The following is a 25,416-nucleotide window of genomic DNA, read 5'->3' on the forward strand; positions in this document are numbered from 1 at the left end:
CGGAGAAACAGTTTTGAGTGGGGTGATGACCTCACAAATTTTCAATATACCCCGTTTGAGTTGTGCTTTCCACGGTGGTCGCAAATGAAGTTGTTTGTGGCACGATATATGATGGATCCTGAATTGAACAGAATATATTTTTTAAAAGCTATTTTAATAAAACAACAACACCAATCAATCAAAATGCAACAGGTAAAAAAAACTATTTTAAATGTAAAATGTTAATTAAAATCCATTTAATATTAATATAATGTTAAAATAATGTTCATTTAATATAATGTAAATGTTAATTAAATTAATATGGCCACGTCAGCTACAATGATAAATAATTATTTTTTTCGTTTCCTTGCACCTATAATTCCCAAGTGGTTCTGGCTGATTCGTGGTGGGATACCCCTTGATTTTGGCCAATTTCTCAGTTCTCCGGGATGACCGGCAGTTTCTCTAAGAAACTTTTTTCGGTCTCTGGAAGTGTGTGTGTGTGCGTGTGTGTTAGTGTGTTAGTGACGTGGTTCCAGAGTGGGAGAGAGTATCTGGCCAACTCCTCCTACTGGAGTCCACTCCCGGATGCAGTGCACCATGGGTCGACTCCTCCTACTGGAGTCCACTCTCGGATGCAGTGCATCATGGGTCGACTCCTCCTAGGACCTGACTTGCATCATGCATCATGACCTGACTTGGCATGAACTTAAAGGTGCCCGATCCGTTCCTGCATGTGACCTGACCCACTGCATCATGACCTGACTTGGCATGAACTTAAAGGTGCCCGATCCCTTCCTGCATGTAGTGGACTCCAGGATGCAGGGCATCCAAACCGGAAAAGGTGAGTTGCAGTTTTTTTTTAATTATGTGATGACGTGGCTTTTGTAAAAAAATGCAGTTAATTAATTCAATTTTTTTTATATTTTTTTTCAGGTTTTTGGTTGTGTATTTGGCTGATTGCAGAAAATAATTGGTGACACCATCCAACTTGTAACTTGAAGTTCGACATCAGGATGCACTGCACCAAGGTTATTACGCAGTGAGCACATCCTTTAGACAATAAATAATTAAGTTATATATTTTAAGAAATCATAAATATTTTGACAAAGAAACTAAAAGCAACAGATAAAGATCTGAAAGTTTTCAAGAACATGAAAGAAATTTGAAAGGTAAATTTTATCAAATATTGAACTTGAAGTACATGAAAATCAAACACAATTAATAATTGTAAACAAGTAGGGACATATAATATAAATATATATAGTAAGAATAGTTGTAAGAATGCGGTTACCGGAGATATATAGTATGCTGACACCACATAAATGGACTGGACAACAGGCTGCAGGATCAATTATGAATGGCGTGATCTTCTATTGAACTCCACTCCAGGATGCAGTGCATCACCTCATTGGGGTGTGTATTTTTTAAACAACCGATTTGTATAAAATAATTTAACTAATATTTTGGAATGCTTCTTCTCATTACAGGTGATGACTATACCTTTCTACTTGGAGTGTACTTCAAGATGCAGTGAATCAATAACCCAACGAGGTAAATACCTTTTTTACTAATACCTTTTTTACTAATACCTTTTTTACTAATACCTTTTTTACTAATACCTTTTTTACTAACAAATTTATTCTAACTATTATTATTTGTTACAAATTATTTATTATTATTTTTTTTCTTATTTAATTTCAGGGTAAAGTGTTAAGTGTAAATGTTGCGAATAAAGTGGTTGCGGTGATTATCTTACGTCAAGAAGATAAAAGATTGCAGTGCAGATCGAGGAGCTAACTGGGTAAGTACCAATCTGAAAAGATTTATTTATGATAATCTCATAATTATTTAAGTAGTTGTTACATTAAGTTGGAAAATGCTTAACTTGGGAAGTATTTGGGAGAGTTATTATTTATCTATTTAAATAGAAACTGATTTAATTGGGCCGTGGTAAAGGCGGGATTTCTCTTCGTTTTTCTTCGATATACTCTATATGCAGGGCCGGAGAAACAGTTTTGAGTGGGGTGATGACCTCACAAATTTTCAATCAACGTCATATTTTTTTCCCATTATGGTAATTTTATGTTTTTCCATTAACTCTGTAAGGTTTTCGATCATTCTTATGGCAGCTATATGATAAAGACATTCGACCGGAAGAAATTATGCCAATAAAAAAACAGCGGCGTAATCCTATGGGAGCTGTTCGATATAGTCGTCCTATAGATACAGATATAGATTTACAACTGAGATACTTGTTTTAGAGAAGCAGACAATGTTGCTGATGAGGATTCAGACGATGTTGCTGATGAGAAGATCTATACTTTATGCAACTTTTAGACCAAAGTAATAATATCCTCTGAAAGGGTATAAAACAACACTTTTACATTGATGTACGATTTTATTAAATCTTTCTTAAGAACATCAGACACATCTGTATATTCTAAAATATTACATTAGTTTGTTTTTAATATAAATTTGAACCATATATACGGAATTGTATTATATAAACCTGAAGGCTTTTTGTTGGGGTGGTGTATTTATCTGGATGAGATGTTGGCGTTCTTCGTTAACTGGAATCAAGTTCGTTGCAATTATTTTCGATTTTACGTTTTTATATTTAAATGCATAACTTAAGATTTCTCTTACAAACAGTATACAAATGATAATAACTATTTAGCAATTACTTAAGAATTTGATATTTCTGTAAACCATATATATATATAACAGTATTCCCTTATGGGCTTCTGAAAATTTTAATGGATTTCAAAAATATTAAAAATTTACAAAACATGTTACCATTTTATTTATTTCAAATCGAGACATTCAGTAAAATAAATTGCTATAACACCTACAGTGTGTTTTTTAAAAGTTCTTTACAATATTAGTAAATAGTTATATGTGCATGTATTACGATCTGTCAATATAATTGTTTTTTACACACTTGCTGAATTTTAATTAGGGTGTAAAAGGCAGCGAAGAATATTTCTTCTATATGAAGCATCCATATTTTAACCAGCATCACACGGCTAGTCGTCATAGACAAAGTTCTGACTGAAATTATAATATCCTGTGCACTGCAAGGGTATAAATAAGTATATAAATATGTATACATATATATAAAAATGGTACAAAGTTTGGATACAAATCATAGCCTCGATGAATTTCACATTAATGCATTATGTTTTCAAAAATCCCAAAGAACGTCGAGAGCTTGGATATTATAGAAGTTATGATATTGGAATTAAACTGCAAAGCCAAAGAAACGTTAAACGATTTATTGGAAATATCGGACTGCAGAAAATGTATCCCCGTAACTTCTTATAATATTATATATCAAAATTATATATGGCAACTATATAAAAAGGTAGTGCGATCCTTTTAGAAAAAACTCTTTTAAATTTCCTACCGAAACAAATTGTTAAATATCGATATAAACGCATGACTTGTTTGCATTATCAAAGTCGTCTAGTTTTTCTATTGATTTTTTGTAATTAGACGATTTTTACACGGCAACTATATCATATAATCTTCCGAATTTAAAAAAAATTTTGATTCGCAATTTGGGTGTCGATAAAAATGAACAAATGAAATGAAATTATAAAAGCCAAAAGCGTACAGGAAAAGGATACCGAATTTGTTGAAAAGTAAGTCAGTTGAAGGAATTCTTAAACAGGTTCAAAGCAAAGATATAGTAATTTTTTTCCTATTATTTTTGAGATCTTCAATATGGGGGCTATATAATATAGACTTCCGATTCCGATATACTACCTGCAAAAGCTAAATGAATTTTGGAAAAGTTTTAGCGAGATAGCTTTGTGACTGAAACGCATAGAGTATTTCCGTAAAAACAGACAGACGAGTATCTAGATTAACTCAGCTGGTGATGCTGATCAAGAATATATGTACATATATGCAAACTACTAACTAAAAATATATTGACCTTTGCATTATATGTTCGTCGAACTATTCGCTGCTCTTTGGTCTTTATTTTCCGTTCATATATGGAACTTCCGGCCATTCCCTTTGCCTTATTTTCCGTTGTCACAGTCCCGCTTTTAGATTAATTAAAGATAAAACCCTGGTGATTCAGGCTTTAATAAATTTGAGTGTAATTTAAAAATTATTGATAAAATTTCTTTGATTTTTGGAATCTATTTTTGGTAGTTGATAAGAGTGAAGAAATTAATTTTCCCTATTCCAAAAACGAACATTAAATAGATGTTAAGAATTCCGTTCTCCAGATACTAGCGGATATGTAGGTAAATTGCAATTGTTACAAAACTTAAAAGAATAAAGAATCAGTTTTTTAATCCAGACTAAAACAGATAGTTTAATTATCATTCAATTTATTCTTATTAAATGGTTTAAAAAGCCGATTTCCTTCTCAGTCTGCATGCTTGGCATTTGCCTTGATTGATCATCAAAAATGTATTCTTTTATTGCGTATGCTTGTGTTACTATTTTTTGTTTAGGAATAAATTAAAAGTTTATAATGAGGATAAAAAAAAAAAAAAAAATTATAAAACTGTAGAAAAAGTTTTCAAACATTTTTGGCAATTGATGCAGTTTTTAAATTTGTAGTTGCTTTGTGATTTTTTTCTTTTTGAATGTACGATAAATCGGGTATGGCTCGTTTATTTGCTCTTTTAAATAATTTGAAAACCCCGATGGTAACTCGCATTGGGGCAACTAAACAATTCCGATTGGGTTGAAATACGTGTATTAATGGGAACTAGGAGACCTTGGCCTATGACAACATCAACATCCTTCCCTGCCCCGTTGTTCATGTTTAAATACGAACAGCACATTGTTTGACTTTTCAAACTAGGTGGGTTGTTTTTGCTACTTGTTGTTTGCATACTAACAACTGAATGTGATTTTTGGTGTTTTTGCTTCTTTTCAGTTGCATGTGCGGCAGCGATTGCAGCGGCAGTCGCCTTTGACAGAAGATCCGATGGCAAATGAAATATTGAAGATCACTGAAGACGTGGCCAGTAATTACTTCCGGTAAGGTCAGATACGTTTTGCGTTGAAATTTGGACAGGCACCGACACGCCAGCGGAAATCACACCTGGGAAAGAATTGCCGTTATATGTGCTTGAAGAAAGTTTGGGCACACTATACCTGTGTTTGAAGATGGCATTGGAGAACTGTTGGTATAAACACCATGCTGAGGTGGCTGTTGATGCGCAGCGGCAGGATTGCAGGCTGCATTTCGGTGATGGGGCGGTACGTATGGGGATCCTAATGATAATGGATCGTGAAACATGTAGGGATAGCCGTCTCGTTGCTGTAAGCATGATGGTGTCATCGATCCTAAGGATGAGCTGTTAACAACAATAAGAATTACAAATAACGTTCAATACGATAATATAATTTCAAATTTAAATTCTTTTCAAAAATGGTGTATTTTTATACCCTTGCAGAGCAAAGGGTATTATAATTGCAGTCAGAAGTTTGCAACGCAGTTGCAATTTTAGTCTGTCAAAAAAATACCCAAATTAATAACTTCCATTATTTTAATTTTAACAGTTTAAATTAAATAGTTTGGTCCATCGAAATGTATTCAAAAAATGTTTTTGTTTTTTTTTTATATAATCATATATTTAACATTTTTTTTTTTTAGCTTTTTCGTCCATTCTTTCCGTCAAAAACAGCTTTTTTTGCTGGACAAAAGTTGGCAGCACTGCTCTCTAGCATCTCTATGGAACGTCGGTTAACGGTTAACCAAATTCAGAAATAGCTCGTATAAAAACAGTTTTGTTTATTATATTCAATAAAATTCAAGTTGCAAGTTATTTAAGTGTAATAGCTGAGAAGATTTCGGTTTCTAAACGTGATTATCGTTAATAAAAGCGGGAAAACGCCGGCCGTAATTGCTATCTGGAATCCTTTTAAGTCCAAATATTGTGCACATGTGAATGTTTGTCTTCTATTGATCGTAAACATAAGCAACATATACCCTGCAGTTCCAAAAGTGCCTTGTCGTGGATGACATGTACGACTACCCACTGATGCGAGTGTCCGAAGCACCTGGAGCCGCACTGGTGCCATTTCATATAAAGCTCTTGTATAGCATTTAAGGATTTGACATGCATGCCGCTCTCGATGACCATTTTGTCCGATTCATCGAACGTGGCATCGATGGCTTATACGAATTTTGTATGGAGAAAATTCGTATAAGCTATTGATGCTTTCGTTGCTGACGTGGAGGCGATGTTGTCATCTAGCCCAATGTCTAAAATGTCATCCCCAAATTCATATGAAAAACAATATATATATATTTTTTTTTATTTTATTAATTAATCTTATTTTGAAACATAAGAGATAAGTACATAAATAATATGAAATTAGAACGTTTTTGTTTACCATTTATGTGGAATATTTGCAGGACATCGGTTGTTTTGCGTCCATCTATGGTAAAAATTTTTTTATTATTACATATTATATATGTATTAATTTTTTTAATTTAAAGCAAACTTACCTTTCAAACGAATTTATCGTACATACAGGCTGAATCCTAAAAAGATTTAAATAAGTTTGTAGTAAAAGACATAATATTTTTGTAATATTAACGACACTTACATGATTTTTAAACAATTCCGCTGCCCGTTGCGCAAATTAAGTAATTTCACAACTTACTGTCAACGCACAACGCAAAAGAATGAGCAGTTCAATTTTATTTTGCACCCTTTTAGTATACCCTTCTTTTTTCGGTATAACCGACCATAAATGACACGCGAGTTATATTATATCTATATTTGCAATCAATGTTATGTTATGGTTATCCTGGTTCAATAATTTAAATAATGTTGTATATATAAAATATATTATATCTGTATATAACTTTATATATATATTATATTTAATATTTTAAGAACTTTAACATCAAAAGAGTATACATAAGTCGAGCGCCCCTTAGCCGTATTTTCCATCGAAAACAAATTTTTTGTTTCTAACGGAGAATGACAACAGTGCAATTAGAAAAACGAAAGAATAGAAGACAAATTTGGTGTCGGGCCGCCGTCGTTGCCAAGCAACGACATCGTATTCGAAGAGTGAGAAAGAGGGGGAAACTTAGGAATATCCCTTTTCCTTTCCTACACATTGATTGCTTGAATGCCAAAAGACACCGGGTGACAGCCAGAACTGCAGGGTATAAATGCATCCCAAATTTTAGTCACTTAAAGTCAAGACTTTGAGAAGCAGGGAAAAAATAGTCAGTGAGTTTGTATATTATAACTATACAACTAACATATGCAAATATGCATAAAACAAGAAAGGAAGCTAGCTTCGGCAAGCCGAAGCTTATATACCCTTGCAGTCATTAAATATGTCGAACAAAATACAAAAAGGCTAAACAGCATCAAATCTATGACGATTTTTCTATTAATTTTCCATATTGTTTATATGACCGCTATATGATATAGTCGTCCGATTTTGATAAAATTTAATTTGTAACTCAAGACTCATAAGAAAACTCTATATTCCAAAAATCATGATTGTCTGATGAAAAACATCGAGGTAATAATTTTATTTCCGTTATTTCTATATAGATTTTTCGATCTTTCCTATGGATCTTTCCTATGGCAAAATCATGCTCGTGGGATTAAAAACAACGACGTATAATTTTTTTTCCATTATATATATTTTCTGATCTCTCCTATGGCAGCTATATGATAGAGTTATCCGATTTTGATAAAATTTAATCCGAAATTTAATAGTGGTTAGAAAACGCCATCTGGAAGGAATCAAGTCGATCTGATCAAAAACAACGGAGTAAGAATTTTTAATTTCATTCTCTCGTATGGGAGCTATCCGATATAGTCGGCCGATCTGGCTCGTTCCGACCTATATACTGCGTGCAACAACTAGACAACTTTTGGGAAAGTTTCAGCCAGATATCTTTAAAGCTAAGAGACTAGTTTACATAGAAACCGACAGGAGGACAGACAGACAGACAGACAGACGTACAGACGGATTTGCATTCAGATGGTGATGCTGATCAAAAATATATATACTTTATGGGGTCTGAGGTGTCTCCTTCACTGCGTTGCAAACTTCTGACTGAAATTATAATACCCTTTTGCTCTGCAAGGGTATAAATATAGAAACATTTCAGTGCTGCCAATTACGACATCAAAGAAAAGCTCGGAAAGTAAGTGAAAATTAACTGAAGAATACATTCAATATTATTTAATTTAATTTTTTCTTATCGTAGAGGGGCATTCTCAATAGTAAAAAGATGTGTCCAAAAATCAACTGGATTTGAATTTGCTGCAAAAATAATAAATACAAAGAAATTGACCGCAAGAGGTAAGAAGCACAATAGTGTTGACAAATTATTCAAAAATAATTTTGTTGTGACTACATTTAACCCGCAAGATTCACATAAGTAGTGCCGCGACGTCGAGAGACGATTACTTAAATTAGGGATTTTATCCAGTTGGAATTTTGAAAAAATCAAAATTTTTTGCCTATTTTGAATATATATATATTTGAGAATATTATCTGAAAATTTCAGGTAAAACGGTGAATAGTTTCGGAGTAATGAACATCAAGAATATGTGTATACTTTATAAGGTTTGAGGTATTTCCTCTACTGCCTTGCAAACCTCAGACTGAATACTATTACCTCCCTATACCAACTTTACTTGGGTACATCCAACCATTAACTATAATTACTTTGGGAATCTTACTTGTAATTTTCCGCCATCGTAGCTATGGGTTGCGGGATAGATGAGTACATGGTGTTGAAGCCATTGTTCAAGGGAAGCCGCGGTGCCACAGCCTGTAGAGGTGGGCTTTCAGAACTCGTGTGCGCCGCACTAGCGTCTCCCCCAGAACCTTTTAAGTAAATTTTTTAAAATATATAATTTTAACCCAAGATCAACAAGAAATCTTCTTACGGTTGGTCCGGTAGGTGCCTCGGGAAGACTATTGCTCAGAATAGCCGACGATGCTCGCTCCGACCCATTTATGGCGGAACTGGCGATTCCGGGTGTCGAGTTGTTCGACGTGGCGACGGAGGAGGATGCAGCCGTACTTGAAGAATTATTTGCCGTGGGAGCACGACCACTGCTGCACACATTATCGGCCGACCGTCTCTGAGTCCGCATCTTCTCCTCTCGGCGCCATTTGGCACGTCGGTTCGAGAACCAAACCTGTTTTTAAAATTTCGAATATTAAATTTATTAATTTATTTTTTGATTAAGACGAAGCATAGGAAACACACGGAACTAAAATATAGTTTTAATAAAAAACAGAAATATCAGTTTCGATAAAAAAACTTAATATTCTCATTCTTATTCGTATTTCAACAGTTGTCATAAATTATATGTCCGAAAAATGTTGTTTTATGCCATTAAGTTTATCTAGACTTTTGGATTTTTCCTACACCTGCAACGAATTAAAGGAGACACCTCAAACCCCACTATAACACTTTTTTTTTTTATCATATTGGCATGGTTTCCTCCAGATAGTGATTTTTTAAGACTCTTGTTCTGGCTTATATGAGGTGTATGATATACACGTCCAATCTGAGCAGTGCAAAAAATGTTTGATCAGTTTTGAGCTTTTCTTTTTAAGTAAAATAATACCCAAGTGGACTTTACGATGCGGTTCTAAGTCATTACAACTGTTTCAGCTCACAAAGTTCATTTGCTAAGCCTATTGATTTTGATAACTCTGTTACGTAACGAAATTGCTAAGCGTTTTAACTCCAGGAAAGTCATCCCTCGAAGTTTATATTCACCCCTGCGGCTATGGTGCTTTTTATTACAAAATGCTTTTGTCGTCCGAGATGAAATATTCATCGTTACGCCCTTGACTGTTTGTTTAAGTGAAAAAAAACAATTTGACTGTAAAAATACTTGAAACTCATTGCGATTTTTCTCAATGAGCTGAGCACTACTGACGGGGGCGATTTGCAATGGACTAAAGGACCAAAGGGAAACATGTCAGCTGAAGAGGGAGCTGCGACAATAACTTTCAGCAATAAATGTCATGGTGAAAAATTATTAAAGCATAAAAGTATTGTAATCCGCTTGCACCCTTTTGTCTTCACGCCTCAGTCTGAGTTAGCTTTATTCAGTTTCCTTGAGTGATGTTACAAGAAAAACCACAAACAAAGGGTGTGTGTCTGCCTTCAGACTCGACTGCGTGACCAACCTAATAGGTTCATTAGACTGTAAGGGTTTTTTTAATTTGTTTCGTTATAAACTTTATAGAGAAAACTCTCTATCACTCAATCGGTTATGCATGTATCTTCAGCAGAACAAAAATGCTCGGCGAGTCCAAACTTTTAAATTACGCATTGCAAATCTATATCAACAAATTGATTTTCTTTATGTCGAACAAAATACTTAAAGGCTAAACAACATCGAATCTGTGACGATTTTTCTATAAATTTTCATATGACAACTACATATACATATGATATAGTTGTCCGATTTTTATGAAATTTAATTCGAAATTCAAGAGTCTTTAAAAAAAATTCTGTATTTCAGAAATAATGATTGTCCAATGAAAAACAACGATGTATTTTTTTTACGTTAATTTTACATTAATTCTATATAGATTTTTCGATCTTTCCTATGGCAGCTATATGATATAGTTGTCCGATTTTTGTGAAATTTTAAGGATTTAAGGATCGATTCAAGAGAAGTTAAACAAGTCGATGTTAAAAACACCATTTGGCATGATAATTTTTTTTCTATCTCTCGTATGGGAGCTATCCGATATAGTCGCCCGATCCGGACATTGAAAAAATTTTCAAATTCAAATGAAGCGCCGAAACGAGTAACCGTTGATAATGTAGATTCTGATCGATAACGTGCGGTTTTTGAAGTCGGTCGGAATACTGCAGCTTTGTCGTGACAATTTCTATTGCTTCATTTTTGTTTCACTCGACGGCAGCAAAAAATTTTTATACCCTTGCAGAGCAAAAGGGTATTATAATTTCAGTCAGAAGTTTGCAACGCAGTGAAGGAGACACCTTAGACCCCATAAAGTATATATATTCTTGATCAGCATCACCATCTGAATCGAAATATGTATGTACGTCTGTCCGTCTGTCCGTCGGTCCGTCTGTCCGTCTGTCTGTTTCTATGTAAACTAGTCTCTCAGTTTTAAAGCTATCTTGTTGAAACTTTCCCAAAAGTTGTGTAGCTATTGCACGCAGTATATAAGTCGGATCGGGCCGGATCGGCCGACTATATCGGATAGCTCCAATACAAGAGAATGAAATAAAAAAATCTTACTCCGTTGTTATTTATCAGATCGACTTGAATTCTTCCATATGGCATTTTCTAACTACTATTAAATTTCGGATTAAATTTTATCAAAATCGGACAACTCTATCATATAGCTGCCATATGAAAGATAGAAAAATATATATAGAATTAATGAAAATAAATTGATAATAAATTGATCAAAATCGGACGACTATATCATATAGCTGCCATATGAACAATAGTAAAAAATATGGAAAGTTAATAGAAAAGTCGTCGTAGCTTCGATGTTGTTTAGCCTTTGTGTATTCTGTTCGAAATATTTGATGACTGCAAGGGTATATAAGCTTCGGCTTGCCGAAGCTAGCTTCCTTTCTTGTTGTTATTAACATTGCTCAATTAAGTGTAAATGAACGGCTTGAAAAAAAAGAGGTAAGTGTCCGCTTATAGAACGAACCTTGATACTGATGTACATGTATCAAGTTAGCCAATATTTCCAAAATTGTACAAACTAAGTAACCTCGACAAAAAATTGGCGCGTGGGGTAAAAACGCCGCGGAAAGGTATTGCTCAGAATTTTTAATTTTTTAAACTTCATAATATTTTACTTTTCTATAATATTGAAGCCGACACTTTGGAAATTCACTAGGCACTTAATAATTGTAAATTGATTGTTGAAATTGTTAAATAAAAAGTTTTTGCAACATTTCAATGGATATAGTTTATAATTAAAAAACTTCTGAATCCACATGTTGGAAATTTTGAAATTGAAGATTTTCTTCTATTAGGTATCAATATCTAAGATTTCAATATTTTATGATAATAATCTACTTGTTATTGACATTATTTGGGTACTTAACTACACTGAAACCAGAATGGCGTTTTTATCCCACTGGGTGGGGTAAAACCGCCGTTTTTAACTTTTCTTCTGAACGATCACAATTGTTTTAAAATAAAAGCTACATAAAAACTTTCTAAATGAATTATGTAGCCAAGGGATTAAACTTTCAGAAATATGGTTTGGTTCATTGATCATTTTATAAATGATAGTTTGACATCGTCAAATATACATTTTTGGCGGTTTTACCCCATCTTACCCTATATTGAAATTGAATTTCAGATTCTATAATATAAGTAATGTGATTCATTCATTCACCTTTCAAATTTTATATTACATTTACATTTCATAATAAACATCAACATTTTTCGTTATTTTATAAAAACAAATTAAGCCAAAAAATTCTTTTCCAACATAAGGCTACAAACAGAAAATAATTAAACGAAACTGAAAGACAAACCTGAATACGTGCCTCTGGCAAACCAATTTTATCTGCAAGTCTTTCTCGCGCAAATACATCCGGGTAGTGAGTTCGTTCAAATTCTGTAATGTACAACAAATAAATTTTAAAATACAATAGATGGATAGGTAATTAATTGATAACATATATCTATACGAAAAGCCAAAAAAATCGATTTTTTTCGCCACAAGGTGAGAACCATAGGACATAGGATAGTTTTAGTCCGACGGACATACCAAAAATCGCATTTAAAGTGAGTTACTACCTTATCACATTGACAAACACACGCTACCCTAGCATTTTAACTCAATTTTAGTGGTTTTCATATTATGCAAACCTTAGTTTGAGTTGAGAAAACTACTTAAGTTTTGATATATTTCGGTTAAGCTTTAAGTATATGTTACCTTTTTCAAGACTGTCGATTTGTTCATTTGAAAATGAAGTCCGATTGCGCTGCAACTTTCTTTTTAAACGCAAACGCATTTGCGAGTCTTCATCTCCAGATGAATTGTGTTCAGAATTGCCATCCGATGTGCTATCGTGCGAGTTTGGATGCGAAACGTCTGCTGAATATTGCAAGTCTGAAAAAATAGTTTAATTTTATTTATTTGATTTACTTATTATTATATTCATAATTAAATATGGTTGGTTTTGTGTTTAGTGTTTCACAACGGATGATTACCCCATCCGAATATTTTATATTTATATTTTTATATTTTTTGCCTACCAAAACGAATTTGACTCAATTTTTTAACACTAAGCAAACTTCGATTTTTTCTTTCTTGTTTATTTATTGAGGACACCTCAGAATATCTTAGTATCAGAGTATCTTTGTCGTTCCACAAATGTTAGCCAGGTAGTGAAGGTAAATTATTTTCTGTAGTTATTGTAAAAAATCAATATTGTAAGCTTTTTAAAATTTTGTTTTAAAAGTTTTTTAATAGCCACTTTGCTAATTTAGAGCCTCAGATCTTGAAATGTTAAAATTATAAAAAGGAATTAATCGGCGAAGTAAGTGTTTTAACCAAATAAGACTTTGTAAATAAATCTGTAAATTTAATCTAAATTCTATCTGTTATATTATATGTAGTTTTAATTATTTTTAGGAAGTATGCAAATTTTTTTCACACGTTAAGAGAAATGTACTAAAAATGGTAAAAACATTACAAAACATAGGAAAATTATGGTTATTTTAATTACTTTGCCACACACAGTAACATAAGAGTTTGCTTTCAAAAACATTTTTGTTGGGGTGCAGAAATCTTCGACTCTTTTAAGAATGATTGTTTTTGTTATAATAAAAGTTACTATTTTATTCAACGGGTTATGAAGAATATCAAATATCTTTTGGGTCCAGGTTCGCCCAATTTGTGTTCACTAGTTCCCTAGTTAGGTATATGTATAATCTTTATATGTATAACCGGGAGAGTCGATCTCGTAATAACAGTACATAGTGTCTGCCCAGCTCCCCTTTCTTATGCAAACTTGGTATTCGGTTCTGAGCTGGTACTTAGATGATGAGACTAACACTTCTTAGATAGTTCTTCCATAGATTTCTATGCCCATAAATATTTGTTGTTTGAATGCTTGCTTGGAGTTGTATTCATGTAAAAGGGACGCAACTAGATTAAATTGAATGATATAAAAGGGATATTTGCTGGCAATGGAGACATATGTTAGCTCTGTTTATTGATTGAAGAATAACAAAAACAATCCTAAGCATCCGTACATGGAGCTGAATAGCTGATTCAATGGGACTTAATGGCAATCGTCAAATGACCAACAAATTAACTATTTGTTTGTCGTGATGTTTGATCATCTGTGACAAAATACTTGCAATTGTTTGATTGTGCACTAAAGGGGGTTGAATTTTACTTAACAGAGGCCCCTTTATTTTAATACAAGCACAGCTATATAAAACAATTTCTGAAGAGGGCAATTCCAGCTTTGACATTATTACCCCTCTTCCAGCAGTTGGCGGATTTTGCAACTAGTTGACCGACATCAAAACTCGGAGCATATCGCTGTTTACCAATTGGTATGGTTTATATTATATATTGCTTTTAAAGATTAAATAATTCGTTTTTTTTTGTGCTTGAAAATATATGTAGTTTAGTTTGGAAAAACACAACATAAATTTGTTGTACACATAATACAGCGGTCGGTAAAAAATAACGAACATGCGCTACGTTCAAATAACTAGAAACTACCTTCTTTCAATAAAACATCTCGTCTAATGATCCTAATCAATACCCTATAAGGGATCGCAGGTGTTTTCTGATAGGAAAGATCGAAAAACAAGAAAGGAAGCTAGCTTCGGCAAGCCGAAGCTTATTTACCCTTACAGTCATCAAATATGTCGAACAAAACGCATAAAGGCTAGACAACATCGAAGCTAAGACGATTTTTCTATTCGTTTTCCAGATTTTTGACTACAGATCACATGGTTGTCCGATTTTGATCAAATTTAATTCGTAATCCAAGAGTCGTAAGAAAACTCTATATGCCAAAAATCATACTTGTCTGGTGAAAAACCACGATGTTATAATTTTATTTCCATTATTTCTATACAGATTTTTCGATCTTTCCTATGGCAGCTATAAGATATAGATGATTAGATTATAGATATAGATATAGATAGATTAGCTATAGATATAGATTTTATAAAACTTTTTTCTCAATATAAACGTTGTTAAAAACTTGATATTCAAAAATCATGCTCGTGGGATAAAAACAACGATGTTATCAATTTACTTCCATTAATTCTATATATAATTTTCGATCTCTCCTATGGCAGCTATATGAAAGAGTTATCCGATTTTGATCAAATTTAATCCGAAATTCAATAATAGTTAGAAAACGCCATCTTGAAGAATTGAAGTCGATCTGATGAAAAACAACGGCTTGAAAATTTTTCATTTCATTCTCTCGTATCGGATAGCTCGATATAGTCGGCCGATTCTGCCCGTTCCGACTTATATCAGTGGCGGATACAGGGGGGGGGGGGATAGGGGCGATCACTCCTCAGAAAACGCGTAAACCGAGTGAACTGGCGTGAACTTCGGAAACCTGCGTGTTACAGCGTGTCGCCAGTCCTTCCTTGCCCTACTTCTTCCCTTATCTATCCCTCCTCCTAAGACTAATTGGCCTAGCATTGCTACATACGCATTCCGAAATCAGTATTGACATCGAGAGAGTTATAGAAAAGTTTTTAAAAAGAGGGAAAAGAAAAATGGAATTCGCCATTTAGATTAAAATTAATTAATTTATTTGTACAGTGTTTTTTGAATAAAACTGCGTATAATTTTTGATTATTTACCCCTGCTACTTGCATTATTTAAAAAAAATTTTGATCGCCCCCCCCAGGCAGATACCTGTATCCGCTCCTGACTTATATACTGCGTGCAATAACTACACACATTTTGGGAAAGTTTAATCAAGATAGCTTTAAAACTGAGAGACTAGTTTGCGCGGAAACGGACAGACGGACAGATGGACAGACGGACAGATGGACAGACGGACAGACGTACAGACGTATTCCGATTCTACTCGTGATGCTGATCAAGAATATATATACTTTATGGGGTCTGAGGTGTCTCCTTCACTGCGTTGCAGACTTCTGACTGAAATTATAATACCCTTTTGCTCTGCAAGGGTATAAAAAATGAAACAAAAATGAATACGTGTTTTTTTTTTATTCTTGTTATGAATAATGACAAAAAAATTAATAATAATATTTCATATTAATTAATATTTCATAAAAATCGGACAGCTACATCATATAGCGGCATAGGAAAGATTTAAATATGTATCTATATAGGAGTAACGGAAAAAAAATGATAAAATCGTTTTTGTAACGGAAAAAAAATGATAAAATCGTTTTTTTTTTCCATTATATACATATGTACTTGGAAATTAGAATTTTTAACGTATTTTTTACAAATTATAAGATAAGATTTATTGTGTTCGAAATATTTGATGTCTGTAAGGGGATATAAGCTTCGGCAGGATTTCTTTCAAATTAAGTTTTAAATAATTTTTAATTGTATGTGTTACATAGCGGCTATAGGAGCAATCGGAGAAATTATAAAGAACCGTGATTTCTTTGACGTTGTTAAACATTCGTGCAGTTAGCACGTTGTTTGGCAATTTGTTAGGATATTATATTTTTAAAAGTTATTTCTATGAATTATTGAATGAGTAAATAGCTGTCATAAAAAAACTAAGAGCAAATAATAAATAAAGCAGTACACAATATCGCTTACGCTGTAAGGAGCGTTTTTACAATAGGAAAAAATCATATGCTCAACTCAATTAGCCTAGTGTTGGTAAACAGAAATATATATATTTACAGAAATGTTTGTATCAAAATTGGTGGACCTGTCGAGTGCCTCAACTGTCAAATAACCGTTAGACAGATGAGAGTTATACTCTCAAAGACATCATCGTCCCACAGTCCAACAGTCGAGGACCTGTTTAAGTTTACATCTAGAATATTCAATCCAAAATGCTGTACCATCTGTGGCTACCACAGAACCCTTGAAGTAGTGCAAAAAATGTATAAATTTCTACTTGCCACGTTTTTGAACATCGTCTCGGTTAACTTGTCCTGATAAGTTTGCTGGAGTCGACACAACTGAAGCTGCTGGTGGCAGGGCCAAATGTGCCGTCGTTGTATTGCTCGGGTACCACGCCCAGCCCCCTGTTTGGCCATTGAACATGCGAAGCTTTTCATAAACAGATTCGTTTTGCTGCTGCGCCTGCTGCTCCTTCTGTGAGGCCAGGTTGCGCAATACTCGGTTAATGGATGAAACCTGCAATTAATTCCAGTTCACTGTGTACAATAAAATACATAAACACACGTATATACGCACCTACATGGGAAAGCGCTTACACAAGTACAAAATTATAATTCATTTTGTGTCTGTACTAAAACATAATTACACCGAAACATCGTGTTGTACTCTGACGCATGCGAGAACGAGACTTTTGAGTCCTAGAATATACTGGCAACGATCCTGGAGCGTCCAACGCTCTAGGATGGAACCAAGCCGAGATGTGACGGAAAATAAGCTCTTTTATTCAGTTGTTCTAAGCGAACCCTATGCCCACGGCACTTTTAAACCAACCCTCTTGCACCCTAACTGCCACTCGATTGGTTAACCACTATTCCAGCCAATCCGCTTCTGAGAGAGAGAAAGATATATATACACATTCGACTACTAAAGTTTACTCATTATATTATCGATTTTGGTACCAGCGCCACAGAATACCCTTTGAAGAGTGTACAGTGAATTTATGTTTTTATACCCTTGCAGAGACCCCATAAAGTATATATATTCTTGATCAGCATCACGAGCAGAATCGGAGAACGTCTGTCCGTCTGTCCATCCGTCCGTCTGTCCGTTTCTATGAAAACTTGGGTCTCATTTTAAAAGTTATCTTTCCGAAACCTTCCCAAAAGTAGAATATATATTCTTGATCAGCAATCTGAATCGAAATACGTCTGTACGTTTGTCCGTCTGTCCATCTGTCCATCTGTCCATCTGTCCATCTGTCCGTTTGTCCGTTTCTACGCAAACTAGTCTCTTAGTTTTAAAGCTATCTTGCTGAAACTTTCCCAAAATGTGTGTAGTTATTGCACGCAGTATATAAATCGGAACGGGCCGGATCGGCCGACTATATCGGATAGCTCCCATACAAGAAATTGAAATACAAAATTCTAACGCCGTTGTTTTTGATCAGATCGACTTGATTTCTTCAAGATAGCGTTTTCAAACTTCTATTGAATTTCTGATTAAATTTTATTAAAATCGGATCTTATATCTGCCATAGGAGAGATCGAAAAATATATATATATCGCTGTTTTTTTCCCACGAGCATGATTTTTTGAATATCAAGTTTTTTAACAACCCTTGAGAAAAAAGTTTCATCTATAGTCGAAAATATGGAAAATTAATAGAAAAGTCGTCATAGCTTCGATGTTGTTAGCCTTTATGTATTTTGTTTGACGTATTTGATGACTGCAAGGGTATATAAGCTTCGGCTTGCCAAAGCTAGCTTCCTTTCTTGTTGAATTTGCAATTAAATTTGATCAAAATAGGATGACTATATCATATAGCTGCAGTCGGTAAGATCGAAAAGTATGTTTATGCATAACGATATTCATAAAAAGCCGACAACTATATCATATATGGTATTACGGAAAAAATTCCCTAACATCGTTGCTTTTCATCGGACAAGCATAATTTTTGGTATCGAGTATATACGAGTACATCATAAAAAAATCGACGTCGCTTCGATTTTGTCCGAAATATTTGATGGCTGCAAGGCTTCAGTTTGCAGAAGTTAGCTTCCTTTCTTGTTTTAAAAATTTGTTGGGTCAAAGTCACTCGACCTTCTTGGTATGTTTGACCAGAAATTTATTTTTGGCTTTCTCAAATTATCTTTAAAAAAAGAGAATTTTTTTAAAACGGTAATGCTTAAATGTGCACAGCGTCATTAACAAACATGGAAAATGCCACTTTGGCATTTCACTTAAGTGCCTGCACGTGCGTCAACCATGGGCCAAACACTTCTTTAATTATTTGTGTTTTTATTTTGCATATATATAGGTACATGCCATTGCCATTATGCAATGCCTGCCTGTTATACTTTTACACAAAAACATCAAAGAACATCAAATAACAGAAATACAAAAAGAATTAAATCCTGAAGCATACATACATTTGTATGTATGTATATTAAAATAACATTCAAAGAAAGGAAGCTAACTTCGCCGTCATATTTGCCGACTTTTAGAAGTTGATTCGGAAGAAAACCTACATAAGGTATAGATAGTGGGCCCACTTTACAACAAAGGAAAAGCGGGAGGACGTAATCCGTCATTATAAAAAGTGACTTTCATGAAAAGAAAACTGGAGAATTGGTTGGGCAAGTCAAGCCATCCCGAAATAGTTTGACGGGTTCTCCGAAACCCCAAGGTTTCAACGGATGAATTGCGCGGCTAAAATTTGCCAAGGACCGCTTGAACAAGGACTCAGCAATTTTGGCGTGAACAACGTTGTTTTTGCAGACGAGTCCAAATTTATGAAACTATTCCGGGTCTGATGGAGCCACATATGTTTGGCCTAAGCTAAATACTGGGCTCCAAAGCAAGAATACACCGACTACAGGTGAGCATGGCTGAGGTAGGGCCTGTATGTCGGCATATCTTGAAATATTAAAGCCAATTTGCTCCAAAGTGTCGTAGAACTTTGAATTCGGTAGAATAAAAATAAAAAATTATATGAAATGAAACAAGCTGTGCCATAGAAAACTGCAGTATTTTTATACCCTTGCAGAGCAAAGGGTATTATAATTTCAGTCAGAAGTTTGCAACGCAGTGAAGGAGACACCTCAGACCCCATAAAGTATATATATTCTTGATCAGCATCACCATCTGAATCGAAATATGTATGTACGTCTGTCCGTCTGTCCGTCTGTCCGTCTGTCCGTCTGTCCGTCTGTCCGTCTGTCCGTTTCCGCGCAAACTAGTCTCTCAGTTTTAAAGCTATCTCGCTGAAACTTTCCCAAAAGTTGTGTAGTTGTTGCACGCAGTATATATGTCGGAACGAGCCGGATCGGGCGACTATATCGGATAGCCCCCATACAAGAGAATGAAATAAACAAATTTTACACCGTTGTTTTTGATCAGATCGGCTTGATTCCATCCAGATGGCGTTTTCTAACTGCTATTGAATTTCGGATTAAATTTGATCAAAATCGGATAACTCTATCATATAGCTGCCATAGGAGAGATCAAAATACAATGGTGGCCATAAGTATTTTGTCAAAATAAAAGTGAAATATACTCGAAACCTGAACTTGCTTCTTTTAACTTTTGGTATCAATGGAAAGGTAATTCAAATGCCTTTTGAATGATACCATACTTTTCTCAACTCATTCGATATTTATTGAACAGGGCCATTTTTAAAAAAAGTCAAAAAAAATCTTTTTCCCTCGGCTTCAAAACTAAAATTTTTGGATGCAAAAAGTTTCTTTAATCAAAAATAATAGGAACTGCAAAAAGAATTTTTCAAAAATAATTTTTCTTCTATTTTTTATGATTTTTTGATGGTGACAATGTCGGAAAAAGTTTGTATGGAAAAGAGAAAAATATGGCTGAAATGCGTATTTCTAGTCATTTTCAAAAAATCATAAAAAATAGAAGAAAAATTATTTTTGAAAAATTCTTTTTGCAGTTCCTATTATTTTTGATTAAAGAAACTTTTTGCATCCAAAAATTTTAGTTTTGAAGCCGAGGGAAAAAGTTTTTTTTTGACTTTTTTTAAAAATGGCCCTGTTCAATAAATATCGAATGAGTTGAGAAAAGTATGGTATCATTCAAAAGGCATTTGAATTACCTTTCCATTGATACCAAAAGTTAAAAGAAGCAAGTTCAGGTTTCGAGTATATTTCACTTTTATTTTGACAAAATGCTTATGGCCACCACTGTATATATATATAAATAATGGAAAAAAATTATAATGTCGTTGTTTTAAATGCCACGAGCATGATTTTTGGAACATAAAGTTTTTTAAATACTCTTAAGTTGAGAAAAAAATTTCATAAAAATCGGAGTACTATATCATAGAGCTGCCATAGGAAAGATCGAAAAATCTATATAGAAATAACGGAAATATAATTATAACCTCGTTGTTTTTCATCAGACAATAAATGATTTTTGGGATATAGAGTTTTCTAATGAGTCTTGAGTTACAAATTAAATTTCATTAAAATCGGACGACTATATTATATAGCTGTCATATGAACAATATGGAAAATTAATAGAAAAATCCTCATAGCTTCGATGCTCTTTAGCTTTTATGTATTTTGTTCGACATATTTAGTAACTGCAAGGGTATATAAGCTTCGGCTTGCCGAAGCTAGCTTCCTTTCTTGTTTCTTTTTATACCCTTGCAGAGCAAAAGGGTATTATAATTTCAGTCAGAAGTTGGCAACGCAGTGAAGGAGACACCTCAGACCCCATAAAGTTTATATATTCTTGATCAGCATCACGAGCAGAACCGAAATATGTATGTACGTCTGTCCGTCTGTCCGTTTCCGCGCAAACTAGTCTCTCAGTTTTAAAGCTATCGTGCTGAAACTTTCCCAAAAGTTGTGTAGTTGTTGCACGCAGTATATAAGTCGGAACGGGCCGGATCGGCCGACTATATCGGATAGCTCCAATACAAGAGAATGAAATAAAAAATTCTCACTCTGTTGTTTTTGATCAGATCGACTTGATTTCTTCAAGATGGCGTTTTCTAACTGTTATTGAATTTCGGATTAAATTTAAACAAAATCGGATAACTCTATCATATAGCTGGCATAGGAGAGATCGAAAATGATATATAGAATTAATGGAAAAAAATTGATAACATCGTTGTTTTTTATCCCACGAGCATGATTTTTTGAATATCAAGTTTTTTAACAACGATATAAAATTGGGAAAAAAGTTTCATAAAAATTGGTCATCTATATCTTATAGCTCCCATAGGAAAGATCGAAAAATCTATATAGAAATAATGGAAATAAAATTATAACATCGTTGTTTTTATCAGACAAGCATGATTTTTGGAATATAGAGTTTTCTTACGACTCTTGAATTACGAATTAAATTTGATCAAAATCGGACAACTATATCATATAGCTCCCATATGATCTATAGTCGAAAATATGGAAAATGAATAGAAAAATCGTCTTAGCTTCGATGTTGTCTAGCCTTTATGCGTTTTGTTCGACATATTTGATAACTGCAAGGGTATACGCTTCGGATTGCCGAAGCTAGCTTCCTTTCTTGTTAGTTGAATAATTATAAAACCTTTTGATATTTTAATGAAATTTAAGTTCTTTGTTATTCCTATAATACCTGCTTTAGCTTAAAAGTTATTCTCACTTAAATTTGAATATATAAGGTGGGTCAAAAAAGCTGTGAGCCACTGAATAAGCTTCGGCTTGCCGAAGCTAGCTTCCTTTCTTGTTTATATAAAGGGACAAACAATTGACCGAAGGCTTGTCAAAAAATTTCATGTTGAATTACATGAAAAGCCATAATCCTTCGGTTTCTGGATCAAACCTAGAAAATCCAGCACAGCCAAAAAAATTTTGTTTCATAAGTAATATTTTATAGAGCATAAGATAATTGATAAACCTTCAAATACATAAAAAACTTTAAATGTTATTCATTTTATTCACGTTCAGAGGGCAGAGGGGTTGAGGGGCGCAAATTCTGCTTTGCCCCAGACGCCAGTTACCTTAGATACGCCACTGATCTCTCCTATGGGAGCTATACGATTTATATTTGCCTGGACCGATCAGTTCAGACCTCTGTACTAACATCACGGTTGCCATTTCAAAAATTTTTAATGAGCCAAAAAAAGATTAAAAATGAGCCAATTTGAATAAAAAAGAGCCAAATTTGTATTTATTATTTTTTTTAATTTTCTTTGTTTAACTTGTATCATAAAAAAGTCATATAAAAAATAAAAAAAAACATCACAACACATTTTTCTGCAATGCAACTAAGGATTACTTGGTAATTTAAGTCATTCTGACATAGGTATAATATGATCAGAGCTACCTTACCAGCGGAACAATTTAGTTTCGATCTGGCACTTTTGGATTTCAGACATTAATCACTTTTATAATTGCACAAAAAATGCATAAATAAAAAAATGAATTCGTTTTTTTCAAATTTAAAATATTTTGTATCGCTATTAGCAAAAAAGAGCCAAATTCAATAAAAATGGGCCAGAGATCCGATATGAGATACTTTACAATTTGATGGCCTTTAATAACTAAATTTAAACCGCTCTGAATTCAAGTCGATGACTTTTTGTCAAGTTAATCCACAAGTTGCCACTTTTACGCTAAATGTAAATCGTCCTGTAAAAAAATAGCGCTTGTTGAACTTAAATTGTCGTGTTAAATTTCGAACCTGATGAATAAAGCATGTGACTGACTGCTTAGACTTACTAACCTAGGATGTTACCATTCAATTTATTCAGTTATGGGATATTATTATCCGAAATGCAGAGTATACATAGCGAGTATTCATATCGCCGCCTCAACTTAAATGATAGTATGTACATAAAATAAAAGAAACTCACGCTCTTTCTTTAAATTAATGTAGATATAAATATGATCTTTCAGAGTACTATTTTGCGACTGTAAGTGACTGTATTCTATAATATTTAAAACTGACTCTCTGCCTCTCCATTTTTAGCACATATTTAGGTCCTTCGTAGTTTCCGCTTACTAATATTTAACTTTTTCCCTTAATACAGTGTCCAACTTCTCGCGATACACCGCTTGGGTCAGTTTGACAAGTATATTGGTTCATAGAATTAATTATTATTAATAATTTTAAAGTTAATAACGGTTAAAAGTTAAGCAAAGTAGCAGCGTCTTAAGTTTTTTCCATTTAAAAATTCTTTTAAGATATAATATTTGATGTTGCCAAATCTTTATTTGGCGATATGTTGATACCCAAGCTAACATTCTTTCAATACTTTGTTTCGGAAGTGGCAAAAGTCCAGCCCCCAACTATTACAGACCCCCGCCTCCAAAATTGCGTTTTGACGAACTCCTTCTGGGCCTGCTATTAATAAAAACTTAGGAAACAATTTTATACCAAAAACTAGTTTATTTCCAATTACATTAGAATCCTTTTATATCGACTCCGCTCATGGTGTCCGCCCGGGTACTATGGACACGACCATAAAACTTTTCGCCACTCCTAGATGGCGCCAGGTGGCAGCCCCACCACTAGAATAAGTTGCTTCCGACTAATCACCAGTTCGATCGAAAACACCAAAGATTAATGAATCCTCCACAAGTTGTGAGGCCCTTTACTCCCAGGTGGAGTGCAGAAGGTTCTTTTTTTTTGCGTCGTATTAAAAAAAACAAGAAAGGAAGCTAGCTTCGGCAATCCGAAGCTTATATACCCTTGCAGTCATCAAATATGTCGAACAAAATACATAAAGGGTAAACAACATTGAAGCTAAGACGATTTTTCTATTCATTTTCCATATTTTCGACTATAGATCGTATGGGTGCTATATGATATAGTTGTCCGATTTTGATCAAATTTAATTCGTAATTCAAGAGTCGTAAGAAACCTTTATATTCCAAAAATCATGCTTATCTAATAAAATCCAACGATGTTACAATTTTATTTCCGTTATTTCTATATAGATTTTTCGATCTTTCCTATGGCAGCTATAAGATATAGTTGTCCGATTTTTATGAAACTTTTTTCTCAATATAAGGGTTGTTAAAAAACTTGATATTCAAAAAATCATGCTCGTGGGTTAAAAAACAACGATGTTATCAAATTTATTTCCATTAATTCTATATATATTTTTCGATCTCTCCTATGACAGCTATATGATAGAGTTATTCGATTTTTATCAAATTTAATCCGAAATTCAATAACAGTTAGAAAACGCCATCTTGCAGAATTCAAGTCGATCTGATAAAAAACAACTGCGTGAGAATTTTTTATTTCATTCTCTCGTATAGGAGCTATCCGATATAGTCGGCCGATCTGGCCCGTTCCGACTTATATACTGCGTGCAATAACTCCACACCTTTTGGGAAAGTTTCAGCAAGATAAATATTTCCAATTTAATTGAAAATGCAAAGATGGCAAACGACAATGCTCCATTGCGTTTTGAAAGGGCAATGTTCCAGACTATGGCTTTATGTTTATGTTATTAAGTTTTCCACACCATGAGTCAAAAAAAGTAATTTCATAAACCAATGAAATAGTCCACATAACTAGAGAAGTAATTTTACCGTTATGCTGTGGTGGTTTTGTAGATTTAATGTTTTACTGATGGCAGATAAGCTTCGGTGAG

At 33.9% G+C, this 25,416-nt stretch overlaps 1 protein-coding gene across 4 annotated transcripts in view; it reads right to left on the reverse strand.

The window, feature by feature from the left end:
• Positions 1–2,360: 2,360 nt before the first annotated feature.
• The window catches only part of LOC108095029 (paired box protein Pax-6), a 28,616-nt gene continuing 5,560 nt past the window's right edge, over positions 2,361–25,416 (reverse strand). The window contains exons 3-9 of one of the 4 annotated variants that reach the window (XM_043207612.1): positions 17,088–17,325; positions 12,916–13,092; positions 12,524–12,594; positions 8,921–9,146; positions 8,682–8,829; positions 5,107–5,309; positions 2,361–5,053 (exon numbers count right to left, since the gene is read on the reverse strand). In XM_043207612.1, coding sequence (XP_043063547.1) covers positions 4,959–5,053; positions 5,107–5,309; positions 8,682–8,829; positions 8,921–9,146; positions 12,524–12,594; positions 12,916–13,092; positions 17,088–17,325 — 1,158 coding nt within the window. In that variant the 3' untranslated portion in view covers positions 2,361–4,958. Of the gene's footprint in view, positions 5,054–5,106; positions 5,310–8,681; positions 8,830–8,887; positions 9,147–12,511; positions 12,595–12,915; positions 13,093–17,087; positions 17,326–25,416 lie in introns of those variants that run through there. The other 3 variants (XM_043207611.1, XR_006245339.1, XR_006245338.1) reach the window with 3 other exon arrangements.

The sequence above is a fragment of the Drosophila ficusphila genome, unplaced genomic scaffold, assembly GCF_018152265.1.
Source record: "Drosophila ficusphila isolate 14025-0441.05 unplaced genomic scaffold, ASM1815226v1 contig_220, whole genome shotgun sequence".
Classification (NCBI taxonomy): Eukaryota; Metazoa; Arthropoda; class Insecta; order Diptera; family Drosophilidae; genus Drosophila; species Drosophila ficusphila.